Raw genomic sequence first — 15,709 nt, forward strand, 5'->3', positions numbered from 1 at the left:
ATATTGGAGCATCTCTGGTCAGTACTGGAGGTTCTATGGAGTGGTTGCTTGGGGTGTCCAAATCTAGATAGCCCAGAGGAGTCATTTTCTTTCCCTTCAGCCACAGGGAATGCTGCAAGGACTTGTGTTCCAGATTGAACTGGGTCATCTGCATTTCCTCTGAGCTGCTTTCCCAGTCTAATCCAAAATTAGCGGAGGAGGGACGAAACAGGTCCTTGATAGAAGAAGAGCGAAATCAGTCTAGGATAAGGACACTGACTAGACCTTTCCTGACTACTGCAGATCTCACTCCCACTCAACTAGAGGATCACTGGAGGAAGGAATCCTGGGAGCATAAACAGTCATCTCTTTCTTACCAGAAGTTCTGAAGGAAACCTATGTGACCAAGAGAAACAATCCTCAAACTAATGTCCTGGAAGAGTGTGTAACACTTTACTAAGAGAAGCAGCACATAGACTGTTGCCCTGGGAGTGAAAAGAAGAATCCTACTCTATCAAAAGAGAAGAACAAATGATCAAAGCCCTGGGAATGAGAGGCTGAATCCTCTTTTATAGAGGAAGCATCCAACAGACTCCTGCCCTAGGAAGGAAAAGCTGAATCATATTCTACTAGGAGAAGGTCCAAAGTCTAGAGCAGGGGTAGGGAACTCCGGTCCTCGAGAGCCATATTCCAGTCAGGTTTTTAGGATTTCCCCCATGAATAAGCATTGAAAGCAGTGCCTGCACATAGATCTCATGCATATTCATTGGGGAAATCCTGAAAACCCAACTAGAATATTGCTCTCGAGGACCAGAGTTCCCTACCCCTGGCCTAAAGCATTGGGAACCTAACTGATCTGTTCTTCCAGTCTAGGATGCATACCGTTTTATCACATTAGAACAGAGGATCTCATCCCAGTCCTAGGAACACACCTAACCAGACAGGTTTTTAGGATACCCACAATAAATATGCATGAGATAAATTTGAGTGCATTATCTATATTGAATGCAAATCTCTCCAATGCATATTCATTGTGGGTATCCTGAAAACCTGACTGTCTAAGTATGTCCTGAGGACTGGGTTAAGAACCCCTGCCTTACAATTATAAGGTTCTACTTTTTTAAGGTTCTGTCTGCACCATAAGAATGGCTTTACTGAGTCAGAGCAGTAGTCCATCAAGCCCAGTAGCCCGTTCTCAGGGTGGCCAATCCAGGTCTCCCAAAGTGTAGCAATATTCCACTGGGGCTTGTACACCATGCTCAAGCTATACCATTCCTGTGGCTTTGTCCATCCTGTTATTTCTGGAGTTGCATAAGAAGAGGTATGGCTAGTAGGAAAAAGGAGGTATTGATGCCCCTATATAAGACTTTGGTGAGATCTCATTTAGAATATTGTATACAATTCTGGAGGCCCCACCTTCAAAAAGATATAAAAAGGATGGAGTCAGTCCAGAGGAAGGCTACTAAAATGGTATGTGGTCTTCATCATAAGGCGTATGGGGACAAACTTAAAGATCTTAATCTATATACTTTGGAGAAAAGGCGGGAGAGGGGAGATATGATAGAGATGTTTAAATACCTATATAATGTAAATGTGCATAAGTCGAGTCTCTTTAATTTGAAAGGAAACTCTGCAATGAGAAGGCATAGGATGAAGTTAAGGGGTGATAGGCTCCGGAGTAATCTAAGGAAATACATTTTTTACAGAAAGGGTGGTAGATGCAAGGAACAGTCTCCCAGAAGAGGTGGTGGAGACAGAGACTGTGTCTGAATTCAAAAGGGCTTGGGATAGGCATGTGGGATCTCTCGGAGAGAGAAAGAGATAATGATTAATGCGGATGGGCAGACTAGATGGGCCATTTGGCCTTTATCTGCCATCATGTTTCTATGTTTCTTTGTTTCAGTGTAGTCTGTAAGAATTTTAATCAGCACCGCTCAAATAGTGCCTCTGAAAATGCATAGATATGACACTTATATAATAATGGCCACCATTGAACAAATAAAGCTATTGAATATCCAGCCCTAGATCTATATTGTAATCTATGAACAATCTATACCAGTGTATCACAAACTGTGTGCCTCCTGAAATTTCAGGTGTGCTGCAACACACTGGGGAGGAGGAGAGGCACTGGCACCAGCTGACTGCCTACAGGACATGCCTCTTGTGGTGAGAGGCACATCCAGTAGGCAATCAGCCACGCCAGCGCCTCTCCTTCTCTCTGGCCCTCTTCCCTGTTGGCACCCCCACTGGCGGCTCAGGGCCCATCTGGAGGGCCTTCACGCATGTGCAGACATCGACGTGATGATGTCACACATACACGTGATGTTATCACGGTGACATCCACGCATTTCCAGGTGTCTCGAGCAGCGGCCACTATGTTTAATGTGCTGCGGCTCAACAAAGTTTGCGGGTCTATACAGAAAATCTGTGTCGGAAATTAATTTATATATGATTATGTCACTTTTTTTGTTTTCATGTTCTTTTTCTATGTTGCTAGATGCTGTTGGCTTGTATTCGAGTCCTAGCGACTTGATGAACATCATCAAGTTTTCATGGCAGAATACGGAAGTAGATTATCAGGACTTTCTTCTGCACAGTATAAATTTGATGCTGTTGCCGTTGTCGCATCAAACACGATCCTCCGCCTCCAACACTACCCATCTACTGCTGCCCAGATGGGTGGTGCATCTTTAGTCTGACATCTCCACTGAAACCTGTCCACCTTGGGAGGCCTTGCTGGTAGATGTGCACAAGCCCCAGTGGCACGATAAGCCCATGTACCATGACTGGACTCTTTTTCTGTAGGTAGATACAATTCACTCTAGGTTTTTTTTCCCTATAGAAATCAAATGTCAGAAGTCCTTAAGTAGGTCTGAGCTATATTATAAATATGATTTTGGCTTTAATAAACAATATTCAGCATCAAGAAATATATTTGTATAAGTCTGTTTATACCATCTATGATAAGGTAGTGTGCTATACTGAATGCACTGAAAAAACAGTCAGCATTCACAGTACGAAACACCTTTTTAATAGGACTAATTTGTTCCTGATCTCTATTTCTAATATATATACTATAAGGATATCACAAAGATGTACTTCTTTGATAAGACCTCCAAATGATTTCATTGTTATGTCTACTGAGCCTAGCAGGGGGAGCTAGTAGGTTTTTAAATCTAAATAGTTATATAAAGACACTACAGGAAAAGTTAGTTCAGCCATCCCAAGTGCTGGCATGATTTTTACCATCTGTTCAGCAGTTGGCTAGATCTGTAAAAATAACATGTATTAAAAATTTCCCATCAGTGCATGCAGGGCAAGCTATACAAGCAATGGGGGGTAATTATCTAAGGAGTTGCATAGATTTGGGCATAAATCTCAATACAAGTGGGCATAAACGACAATAATCCAGATACATGCCATTCTTTAAGTGTGTGCTATCTTGGATGGCATGTACTTTGCCGGTAGGGGTTAAAAATAGGCAGTTTTGGTGGAGCAGGGGTGGGAAACATACTTATGCACACTCGTAAATGATAGAATATTATAAGTTACACGCATGTCTCCTCATGTTGAGTGCCAGCATTTACACCAGTTCTGTGGCTACTGTAAGTAACTATACTTAAAACATACATGCATATATTACCCAGTTATGCCAGTATTCTGTAAGTATGAGGAGACATTTACTCTTCTATATAGAACTGGCTGCAAATAGGTGCATTTATAGAACTGACAGGGAAAAACATACTGTACATTAAGTTGGTAGACATACAATTATTTGGAACCAATTTCTCTTAAGAATTAAAAAGAGATTTGAATAAATAAACCAAACAAAGGGAACTAGAATAGCTTGTATCACAAATGTTCACATAAAGCCTCTACATGCACAGAAAACCCCATCTAGAAAAAAATTACTCCCTAATCCTATAATCATAGCACCAAAATGTGCATTGTTTGCACAATAATATAATGTAGAATACCTGCACTTATATGCGTGAATGTAACAGTCACATAAATATGTGCCAGTTGGGCATTAACACCAAATTCTGTATATGGTGCCTTACATTGTGCACACAAATTGGTACACAGTCGATCTGCATGCACAACTTAATTGTGTAACGAGCCTAATTGGCACTGATAATTTGTATTAACATCTTATGATTAATACTAATTGGCAGGAATTAAAAGTTATGCACGCAACATGGTCGATGCATTCTATAAAGTGCTGCATGCCAGTCCTGGTACATGAATCTGAAAAGGAGGCATGACCAGGGGAGGAACATGGGTGAATGGTTGGCATTCCTAAAATGTATGTGCACTGCTATAGAATATGCCCACAAGTTATGTGCAGGTATATAGATCTGGTTTTCCTTGAACTAAATGGGTGTGCCTAAAAGTTATGCAATGTACTAATGATTAGTGAGATATAAAGTGTGCAGATTTGGGGGGGCATCACATAAAGAATATGATCCTAAGTGGTCTTCTAAAAGGTTAGCATATAACCTGTATAGGGATATATTCTATATATGGTGCTGAAAAATCGATGCAGGTTGGGCGGGAGAGCATGGGCAACTCTCCTGCTGCCGAGGGGAATTGGGCTGGGGGGAGGGGGTGTTGGTTGGCGGTGACACGGCAGGAGAGAGAGCATCTGCAGAATTTCAATTTGGGATTTTTTTTTTCCCAAAACACATGCCAGAGATCTGTTATTCACAGTGCTGTCACTGTACCGGCACCCCCGGACCAGTCGCTGATTTTTGTCACCAAAAGCCAACGCCGCTCTTGGAGATTGGCTCAGCTATGTTTAAGAATCCACCGGAGTGCTCATTTGAATACTGATGAGCCTATTTGCATGGCAGTGTCAGAGACTGCTAGAAAACTCCCAAAAGACCGCCATAAGCCGTTTTGACAATTCACCGCTAAAATGCATGCAGGCAGGCTAAACCGTCAGAAACCAGTTTAGCGACTGCGTTAAATGCCGATTTTATTTTTGAGAATCTGGACCAAGGTGAGAATAACCAGGATAAATATTAGCAAGACTCTCTAGTTTCTTTCATATTATGTAAGTCTTTGCTGTACTAATTAGAGATCTTTGGAAATTGACAGAGAAGTTTCACTGTGAAATTGAAATATTCACATCTAGCCAAAATCTGTTCAATTTTGGTAAGTTTGTCTTCCAGCATTTTAAAACACTGTGATAGTAAAAAAGAATAAGGAATGAAAGGTCTCATTAACACACGTTTCCAATACCTCATGTCTTTTGTCACTGAAGATTACTTGCGGTACTCACATTTAGTTTATTATTATCAATCACAAAGATTTCTGGGTTCAATGTATCTATTTCTGCACTGGCCACCAACTGCAACGCCTGGAAAGTCGACTGCAATAAAAATGAACAGGGAGATTAGACTGCCATCCACAGGTACTCAACAAATTGTTTGTTCCCAGGACATTTTGCCATTTTCTTAACCAAATGAACCCCATATTTAAAGACACTACAACTAAAATCACAGGCTTCATTTCCTGTGAATAGGTCAGCTACAACAATTTTGTTAAACCCTTAAAACTTTGTTGTTCACACAATATCTTAATGGTTTACCTACTGAATTGCAGGAACCAGAGTGGAATTGTCCAGATAGGAATGATGGGCAACAAAAGTGTCCTCCAATCCGTCTGGTAATATGACGATCTTTATTGTCATTGAGTTGGTGAATGTATCGTTTTGATGTTTGAACAATAAAGATCGTCATATTACCAGACGGACTGGAGGACACTTTTGTTGCCCATCATTCCTATCTGGACAATTCCACTCTGGTTCCTGCATATTTGTATTTGTGGTATTGTTTTCCCCTGTTTTTTCGTCATTACCTACTGAAGTGACAAATTGATAGCATTTTCACATTCACTTTCTCAGCTTTGTATTCTTTTATATATTCTGGTCTTAATTATTTGTGAACCGAGTCGAGCTTTGTTAGGAGATGACCCGGTATATAAACCGAAGACTAGACTAGACTACTTGTTAGGCTCTTCAATATACAGAGGCGTAAATGTGTGCATGTGCCGGGAAAAGCAATGTCATAAGCAGTGTGCCAATCCTGTGCCAATCCTCTTTAGAAATTTTTGCATTAGTCGCAGAGATTAGTTCCGAGGCAGTGAAACAAAGTTTTTTAACAAAAAAAGAGTTTAGTTTTCTTACCCCTCAACATTTCAAGGTACCTATTTTTTACCTTCTGCCGAAGGTTCATAAGAATGCCCAGCGACCTCCTGGTCGCCCCATTGTATCGGCCCGTGATTCATTGTTAGAAAGAACAAGTAAATATATTGACAAAAAACTTCAAGGTTTTTTGAAAAATATCAAATCTTATAAACAGGACTCTACCCATTTTTTAAAGATGCTAGATGATCTGAGACTGGAAACTCCCATGAACTGTATATTGGCTACATTTGATGTCTGTTCGTTATATACAAACATCCCGCAGGAGGAAGCTCTTGCTGTACTTGAGACTTTGTGGAATTCTCAACCTGATAGTGATAGCAACTACACGCATTTTCTAAAAGAACTAAGCGCTATTGCTCTGAAAAATAACTACTTTATCTTTAATGGAGAATTTTATAAACAACTTTCGGGGATAGCAATGGGTGCATCATTTGCACCCACTATAGCCAATCTTTACATGTCATGGTTTGAGGAATCATTTATCTACACACTATCTGAGTTTCAATACATAATTAAATGGTGGCGTTTTATTGACGACATTTTTGTGATATGGTCGGGCACCTTGCAACAACTTCTGGAATTTGAGACATTAATAAATCAGTAAACACACTAAACTCAAATCCCTACGTGGGAATAATACTAACAATAATAGAGATCACTAATTTCCCACAAGATATGAAGAAGTGCAACGGATATCCATGACTAACTGGAAGGGCCTCAGTCAACGAGCCTACGCAAGTCATAGACTCTGACCTTACAAGTCTGCGTACATTCCTGGCTCTTTAGCTCTAATCATCGGCAGCCTTCCAGTCCCTAACCTCAACTTAACGAATTTTAATTTTATTCCAAATTGTTTTCTAAAAAAATTTTTTCTCTTATAATTTATTCTAAAAATCTCAACTCTCTGAAAATCTCAGTTCTCTACATCGGTGCACTTTTTCTTAATAGGAGACTTAATTAAACATTCAACGTCCAGTGTCTATTAAAGTAACTTAGCTTTCAAGTAGTAACACTCCAGCAAACTGCTTCAGACCATGCCAACGTGGCCAGCGTTTCGTGGTAATTTATTTAAACCCACTGCTTCAGGGCCAGTTAGTCTAGCATGCTAGACTAGATCCGTGTCATTATAATCTAGGAGCATGCTAGACTAACTGGCCCTGAAGCAGTGGGTTTAAATAAATTACCACGAAACGCTGGCCACGTTGGCATGGTCTGAAGCAGTTTGCTGGAGTGTTACTACTTGAAAGCTAAGTTACTTTAATAGACACTGGACGTTGGATGTTTAATTAAGTCTCCTATTAAGAAAAAGTGCACCGATGTAGAGAACTGAGATTTTCAGAGAGTTGAGATTTTTAGAATAAATTATAAGAGAAAAATTTTTTTTAGAAAACAATTTGGAATAAAATTAAAATTCGTTAAGTTGAGGTTAGGGACTGGAAGGCTGCCGATGATTAGAGCTAAAGAGCCAGGAATGTACGCAGACTTGTAAGGTCAGAGTCTATGACTTGCGTAGGCTCGTTGACTGAGGCCCTTCCAGTTAGTCACGGATATCCGTTGCACTTCTTCATATCTTGTGGGAAATTAGTGATCTCTATTATTGTTATTAATAAATCAGTGTCATCGATCTATTAAATTTACAATGTCACATAGCATAGATGAGATCAGTCTTCTAGATGTTTTAGTTCAGAAGAAAGATTGCGGTTTTGAAACTTCTATCTATCGTAAAGACACTGATAGAAACACCCTGTTGAAATTTGATAGTATGCACCCTGTTCATTTAAAAACGAGCATCCCTTTTGCTCAGTTCCTAAGATACCGACGAATATGTAATACCAAAGATAAATTTATTCAAGAATCTAAAATTTTATAACAAAGGTTATTATCCAGGGATTATCCATATGCAGTGGTTAAAAAAGCAAAAAAACGAGCCTTACACAATCCGAGAGAAACTTTATTGGACTATAGAAGACCTCAAGTAGAAGAAGAGTTGATTCCATGTGTTATAAAACAAACTCGAATGTCTCAGCAAATTATTAAAAGATATAAAAGACATCTTCCAGTACTCAAAACACTTCCTTGCTTTGAAAATAAGAAATTTATTTTTTCCCAATCAAGGAATAGGAATTTAAGTGACTGGTTATGTCACACATCTAAAGAACGTTTTGATCAAGAAAGTATGGATATTGCACTGGGACATAGCCCATGTGGCCATTGCTCTAATTGTAACATAATGGTTACTGCCTCTAGCTTTAATAACCCGAGTGACGGGTAAGAATTACAGTTTACGTCATACCTCTACTTGTCAATCAACGAACATTGTGTATATACTTCAGTGTCCATGTGACCTGCTTTACGTAGGCCAAACCTCACGCACTTTAACAGTGAGACTGACGGAGCACAAAAGCTGTTTAAACACCCGGAAGTTGACGGCTCCTATAGTGACCCACTGTATCCAACAGGAACATAGGTTTGAGAATTTGAAATGTTGGGTGATTGAGAAGTTGGTTGTATCTCTAAGGAGAGGAGATATTAGGAGAGTGCTATGGCAGAAAGAGCAACAATGGATCAATCGTTTACAAACTGTAGAGCCTCGTGGTCTTAACACTGTATATGAATGGCAACCTTTCTTTTGATTTTTGCAACATTATATGAAACTTAAGATCGCTAATCTTGAACTTTGTAATGTCCTATGAAACACAAGATTTGCAATCTAATTTGGTTTGTTAGTAGCTGAGGTTTAGCCTATCACGCATCACGTTTTTGTGATGACGTCAAGTCGCCCGGTTCGTTCGTCTTTTTGTTCGAGCCGTGCGCGTCTCGCAGTCCCAGAACCATTTTGAGAGGAACCAGCTTTATAATTGTGGCGTTGGAAGAAGCGGGAGATATTTGGACATTGGATTTTTTCCCCTGAAGTAGCCTTCTAGGCGAAACAGAAAGACTTTTCTGTCGGGATAAAGAATTGAGAATCTTTTGAGTCACTTCGCATCTTCAGATGAGTGGATGTTTTTTTCTCTTACTTTTGTTCCAAACTCCATGCCTCAACAATTGCTTATACCCGTAAAGTTGAGCTGTAGCCCTCGTCTATTTTGTAGTTAGTTTGGGATCCTGTTCATGCTATGAATATGCTCTAATATATTGGACTCTGCTTACATTGCTCACACTAAAAAATCTCTGAAAATAATCATTGAAAAATACTAACTGTGCATGAATGAAAACTATCTATGTATATGTACACGGAGTTTTTTCATAAATCAGTGATGATGTGAGTTGGCTCGGGTACTTGTGTAGTCCTGGCCTCTCGCAATTGAGGTTTATTTTTCTCCGTTGTTTTATACTTTATTATATTGATGGTGTGACGTCAAGAGTCTCTGTTAATGTGGTATGAATGATTCCCTGCTGCTAAAACATTATTTTCAATACGTCTTATATACATTCCAATCCTAGGCATGCCAGAGCTATATGATGAAGGGAGGGGAGGTGCATTGTTAGCTTTCAACAAGTGTGCATAAGACATGCCTTTCCCCCCAAAAAAAACTACTATAATTCATGTAAATCTTATAGTCTGTTTTTAATGTCAAATTTTATCATGAACCACAGCCAGAAACACATAAGACATGGCTATAATAGACACACCCAAGAAGCATTCTTTTGTCCACCCCAGCCCTCCAAAAAAAGAGTATAATTTATGTGAATCGTGTAAATTTTTTTTTTTCATGAGCCACAGTTAAAACACATGTCAGAGATGTGCTTTTTACAGTACTGGCACCCCTGGACCAGTCGCTGATTTTTGCTCGCCAAAAGCCATTGCCGCACTTGCAAAATCACTCAGCAATGATGAAGAATCGACCGGAGTATTCATTTAAATATTGAGCCCTTTTGCATGGAAGAATCGGAGACTGCTAGGAAGCTCGGAAAAGACCACGGTAAGCTGTTTTGATAATCCGTCGCTAAAATACATGCACGCTAAACCAGCTGGAACCGGTTTAGTGACCGTGTTAAAGGCAACCTTACGTTTTGAGAATCTGGCCCCTAATACTTTATTGCCCCAGGTACAAAATAAGGTACTGCTTTGATTACAACCACATGGAAAAAGAGGTATATCAAGTCCCATAGCCCTTATAGAATAGGCTCTCAGTGCATGACATTGCGGCACCTAAAAAGAGGTGCCCTCTTATAGAATACTCCCTGTGTTACTGTATGCTAATCAATAATACAGGTTATTAACTATGACCTTCCCAAATCAATACCTTTGAAATGGAGAAGCCACAGTTTGCCCACTGGTGACATGATACTTACAACTGCAAAAGTGCCATTCCAGATTCTGGTTGATACGTTCACGAAATACTCCCCCTTCAAGTTTAAGTCCTTCAGCCAACACTTAAATGTATTACAGGTTGCAGTTTCACAGCTCTTTCACAGGAATGCAAAAGAAAAGCTCATTAGTAAGTTTTAACAGATTTTTTTAAAAAAATATTATTAATATCCATAAGTTCAAACAGTGCAATTCTTTCCTTCCCCCTTTTTGTTTATTTTTACTGGTTTTGTGTTTGGATGATTTACCTTGTTTATTTTTATTGATTTTTGAATTGTCACCCTTGCTTTTATTATTGTAAATCTCTTTGGCTTAACTACTTGTATTAATAATTGTGGTATATTAAATAAAGTAACTTTAACTGTATTAATATGGCTAACATTTAGGCATGATTGCCACAGAGTTGATGCAAGTGAAAGCGTCTATAGTACATGACACAAGAATGTGGATAACTTAAAGAATACTGTAAGCTACATGTGTAGGTGTGATCCCTGCCTGTATTCCACCTATGCCTTGCCCTTGTGTAATGCTCCCTATGCAAGTTGATAGAGAATAGCATTTTATTTATTAATTAAATTTTCTTACCATTCTCCCAAGGAAGCTCAGAACAGTTTACATGAATTTATTCAGGTACTCAAGCATTTTCCATCTGTCCAGGTGGGTTCTCAATCTATCTAATGTACTTGGGGCAATGGGGGGATTAAGTGACTTTCTTAGGGTTTGAACTCACAACCTCAGTGTGCTGAGGTTGTAGCTTTAACCACTGCACCACACTCTCCCCTTTATCCCAGTATGTATGCATATGTAATTGGTAGCACCTAATTTACCCCTCCTTTATAAAGCTGCGCTAGCATTTTTAGTGCCGGCCATAGCAGTAACAGCTTAGATGCTCCTAGGAATTCTTTGTAAAGGAGGAGGTTCGAGTATTACCTTGAAAGTATTTAAAGATTATTATAAATGTATATTTCATGCATGGGAATATGTGCTTTTTGTATGTGGGTATGCAGGGTATACGATAGATAGATAGATAGATAGATAAAGGTTGATTCATAAGCCATGACAAATATTTTTTCTCTCAAAAATGAACCAACACAGGAAATCTAATATATACATTTGAAAGTGTGTGACATGCATTTCTTAAATGTTGCCACCAGATGGCAGATGAGTGCAGCAGTCTCTGGTAGGGGAGAAGCAAAAAACATGACATTTGAAATCAACGTTTTATTATGGCATACAATGTACAATATGAACAAGTACAAACTGTTTAACTGTTATTATCTTTAAAAGTAGTCTCCCAGATCATCTTATGTGTCATCCAGTTTGTAAGGGACACACTGTGAATGTACAGTATTATAAGTCATTTCTGCGGTACCATCTGTGTCGTGCAGTATGGGAGAAACATCTAGAACTGTTTCACAATGCCATAATCCTACACAACAGCTAACAGTTATTACTTGTTTGTTAATAAACAATGATTTCAAATGTCATGTTTTTTTTGCTTCTCCCCTACCAGAAACCACTGCACTCATCTCTCATCTGGTGGCAACATTAAGAAGTACATGTTACATACTTTCAAACACACATATTAGATATCCAGAGTTGGCATATTTTCAAGAGAAAATAAAATAATTGCCATTTCATATTTCAAAAATTACAAAGACTAGGGGACACTTAATGATGTTACATGGACATACCTTTAAAATAATTAAGCTCTGGAACTCATTGCCAGTGGCTGTGGTAACAGCGGTTAGTGTAGTTGGGTTTAAAAAAGGTTTGGACAAGTTCCTGGAGGAAAAGTTTATAGTTTGCTTTTGAGACAGACTTTGAGAGAAGCCACTGCTTGCCCTGGGATTGACAGAATAGAATGTTGCTACTATTTCATTTTCTGCCAGATATTTATGACCTGGATTGGCTACTGTGGTAGTTTCAGAGAACCAATCTTTCTAATATTTGGACCCCTCTGAGATATTCACATGTGATTCCAGCATGCCAAATTTGATAAATCACCATTCTATTTAGGAAAGTTATTATTCTCAAAGAAAAAATGGATAGATCAATTTTGATCCCTTTTAACTCTATAATTGTTGCCAACATCCTGTGTATTGGAAAGCTTAAAAATGCTATAGATATCCTTACCAGCTCTTTTGTAGATCTAAAATTTTCCTCCTTGAAAGATACAAAATATGGTTCTTTTCCAATTTTCAGTGGGTTTATTATTGCATCACAAGTGACACCATTTGCCTAAAATATATTTAAGCAATATAGAAATTATAAAAGAAATACAACACTCCAGTCCAAAATAAGACATTATTATGAATCCCACAGTTCATAAAGAAACATAAGGCATATCACATGAAAATGACCAAGGTTTGTGAACAGCTATTTTAGACAGCCACTATTTACATGTGAGGATCCACAACACATAAAGAGCCCGATATTCACCCCTCGAAAGGCAGCCCAGCTACCTCCCACAAGGCGATCCCAGAAATTCCAAGTCAGGGTTTTATCCAACCACTGACACTGAATTTCTGGTTTAGGTGTTCAACACTGGAGACTTAGCTGACCAAGTCAATATTCAGTGGCCTGCTTTTTAGGTGGGTCTATCTGGCCACATGCCTTAGCATGCCAGCCACTGAATATTAGTGGTGATTGGCTATGTTACATGACATAGCCATCACTGGGTTAGCTGGTGATCTGGAAATCCAGCGGGAGATAACCAGCTATCTCCTGCTGAATATTGGCGGATAGCAGGCTAAGTTGAACTTAGAAGGCCATAAGCCATTCCTGGTCAGCTAAATATCACTGACTATTGTGGGAACGATTTTCAAGGGAGTGTGTTTTGATTAATTTTTGGAATGTCTAAAATGTACGGGAAAATTTTATAAGATAGCATGAGCAATCTCCCTGATTCTATATATGGTGACTAAAAAATAAATTACATTACATTACATTACATTACATATTTGGCCATGTGGCCAAATTTAACACACAACTTAATTGTTTAATGAGTCAATTGGTGCCAATAATTGGCCACAGCCACCATGATTACCTTGGTGATGGTGCATGGCACTATTTCCAGCCCAAATGGAAGAGCAGAGAACTAGAAGTGTCTCCCCAGCACATTAAATCTCAAGAATCTTCTATGGGCTGGATAAATCGTAATATGGAGGAAGGCCTAAGTTAAACCCAAGGAGGCCAGAAATTCCTCCTGTGAGACTGGCACAATGATTAACTGAACGGTTTCCATGCAGAAATGATGCACTTTCAAGGCCATATTGACTGACTTCAGATCCAGGATTGGTCTCCATTCTTCTGAGTCTTTATGGGGCACTATGAAGTATATGGAATATCTGCCCACGCCTGATTCCGAAGGGCAGAACTGTCTCTATGGTTCGAATGACTAACAATCTGCCCACCATTGCTTGGACTTGACCACTTTTTCTGGCTGACCAGTCAAAGAATCTACAAACTGATCCACTAAAGGGTAGCTGAATTAAAGTCGGTATCCTTCCCAGATTATGTTGAGTTGATACTTGGCCACACTTTCCAGAACTCCATTAGCCTTCCTTCTATCTGTGGGAGTTTGGCAATATTGAGACTTCCAGATCATCCAGACCCTTTCCAAAATGCATCTGTCCCTTGAAGGGGAGTCTACTTAAAGGGGTTTTAGAAGCTGAATCTCCTGCCCACTTTCTGATCCATAGCATTCTTTGGGTGGAGATGAAATAAGCTAAGACCTTGCTCAGGACTCTGATAATGTCATACAGGGTATCTGCCACATAATCCCTGCCATGACTAGCTATGGGCACACCTCATCATCCATGCTTGCAATGCGACGGACTCTGGCCTCAATGGCCATATAAGAGGCCATCAAGGCTGCCTAAAATCTCAAGGCTAAGGTTTCAAACTGACATTTGAGGACTACATCCAGAATGTGGTCCTGCACATCCTTCAAGACTATACCCCCCTCACAAGGGAGGGAAGTCCGCTTGGTAACCAGAGCTACCAGCAAGTCTACCTTATGCTGTACAAATAACTGCTGAAATTCAGGAGCCATGGGATACAGCTTTATCATTGTCTTAGCTCCCATTTAGGAGCCCTCCGAGACCTCACAAAGCTCCTGAGAAGCACTCATAATCGAGCACTGTGCCACCACAGTCTGTGGCAACTCCAGGTTTAGCTCCCAGGGCGAATCTGGGATAAGCTTCAATGATGCTGTTTGAGAACCCACAAATACCCCAGAAGGGATGATTCACTTTAGGACAGGAAAGGCATAGAATCTGATTTTCAGTCTCCCCAGTCTTTATCAGACTGATCCTCTGGTGACTGCTCAGGATTTTCTGCTGTAGCAAGTGCCTCTGGGGAGCACACTTCCGGTGTGCAGATACCATTGCCCCTTGGCCAACAAGGAAGACCCCCCAACAGTTTAAGTAGGCTTTCCATAACAGACTTATAAAATCTGGGGTAAATCCCTGACTAGGGAACTCTGGGGTACCTTTATGGCTTTCACGTAGTCATTTCCTGGGCTACGCAGTGTCCATGCACCTGCGTTTCGTCCGAGCTTCATCCCTAGCCTCTGGAGATGTTCTTTTCTCTGGACAACTCTGTGACCCTACACCTTAATGGGCTAAGCCTGACGATCCCGTCCCTCCCTCACATGCCCTGCAGCACATGGAACATGGCCCTGAACCACCGAACATCCATAGCAAATATGGCATGATACAAGGGTATTTCCATTGAATGGAGCATTTGCGGCACGGCACTTAGCTGTGCAGCTTTGTGAAGGGGGGGGGGGCTATATTTTAAAAAGGGCTCTATGTCTGCCGATTCTTTTTTAAAAAATATGAGGTACTTGTGGAAACTGATGGAATCAGGCTCAATTCGTCCTTGCCTTACTGTTTCTACAATTGCCTCCAATATGTATCTAGGAGTGAGAAAGTGAGATGATAGCAAAAACAGCTAAAACAGTACCAAGATACATGGAAAAATACATTTTACCTGATAGCTTTATTTTTCTATGTGTTATCCCTATATACCTCCAGAAAGATTTGTAATAGAGAATGACACAGGGACAAATTTTTCCCGTCCCCATGGCAACTCATTTTCTCATCCCGTCCTGACGAGTTCTTTTCCTGTCCCTATCCTTTCCTGCAAGCTCTGTCCTCATCTGCATAAGCCTCAAGCGCTTTAAAATCATAAGTGTTCAA

General features: G+C 39.9%; 1 protein-coding gene across 3 annotated transcripts in view; it reads right to left on the reverse strand.

Annotated features, from left to right (window-relative positions):
• ITGA2 (integrin subunit alpha 2) overlaps window positions 1–15,709 on the reverse strand; it is a 145,272-nt gene that overhangs the window by 5,849 nt on the left and 123,714 nt on the right. For all 3 annotated transcript variants that reach the window (XM_033931502.1, XM_033931512.1, XM_033931519.1), the window contains 3 exons: window positions 12,639–12,743; window positions 10,487–10,600; window positions 5,264–5,353 (listed from right to left, as the gene is read on the reverse strand). In XM_033931502.1, the coding sequence (XP_033787393.1) occupies window positions 5,264–5,353; window positions 10,487–10,600; window positions 12,639–12,743 (309 nt within the window). The remainder of the gene's footprint in view (window positions 1–5,263; window positions 5,354–10,486; window positions 10,601–12,638; window positions 12,744–15,709) is intronic.

The sequence above is a fragment of the Geotrypetes seraphini genome, chromosome 1 (assembly GCF_902459505.1).
Source record: "Geotrypetes seraphini chromosome 1, aGeoSer1.1, whole genome shotgun sequence".
Classification (NCBI taxonomy): Eukaryota; Metazoa; Chordata; class Amphibia; order Gymnophiona; family Dermophiidae; genus Geotrypetes; species Geotrypetes seraphini.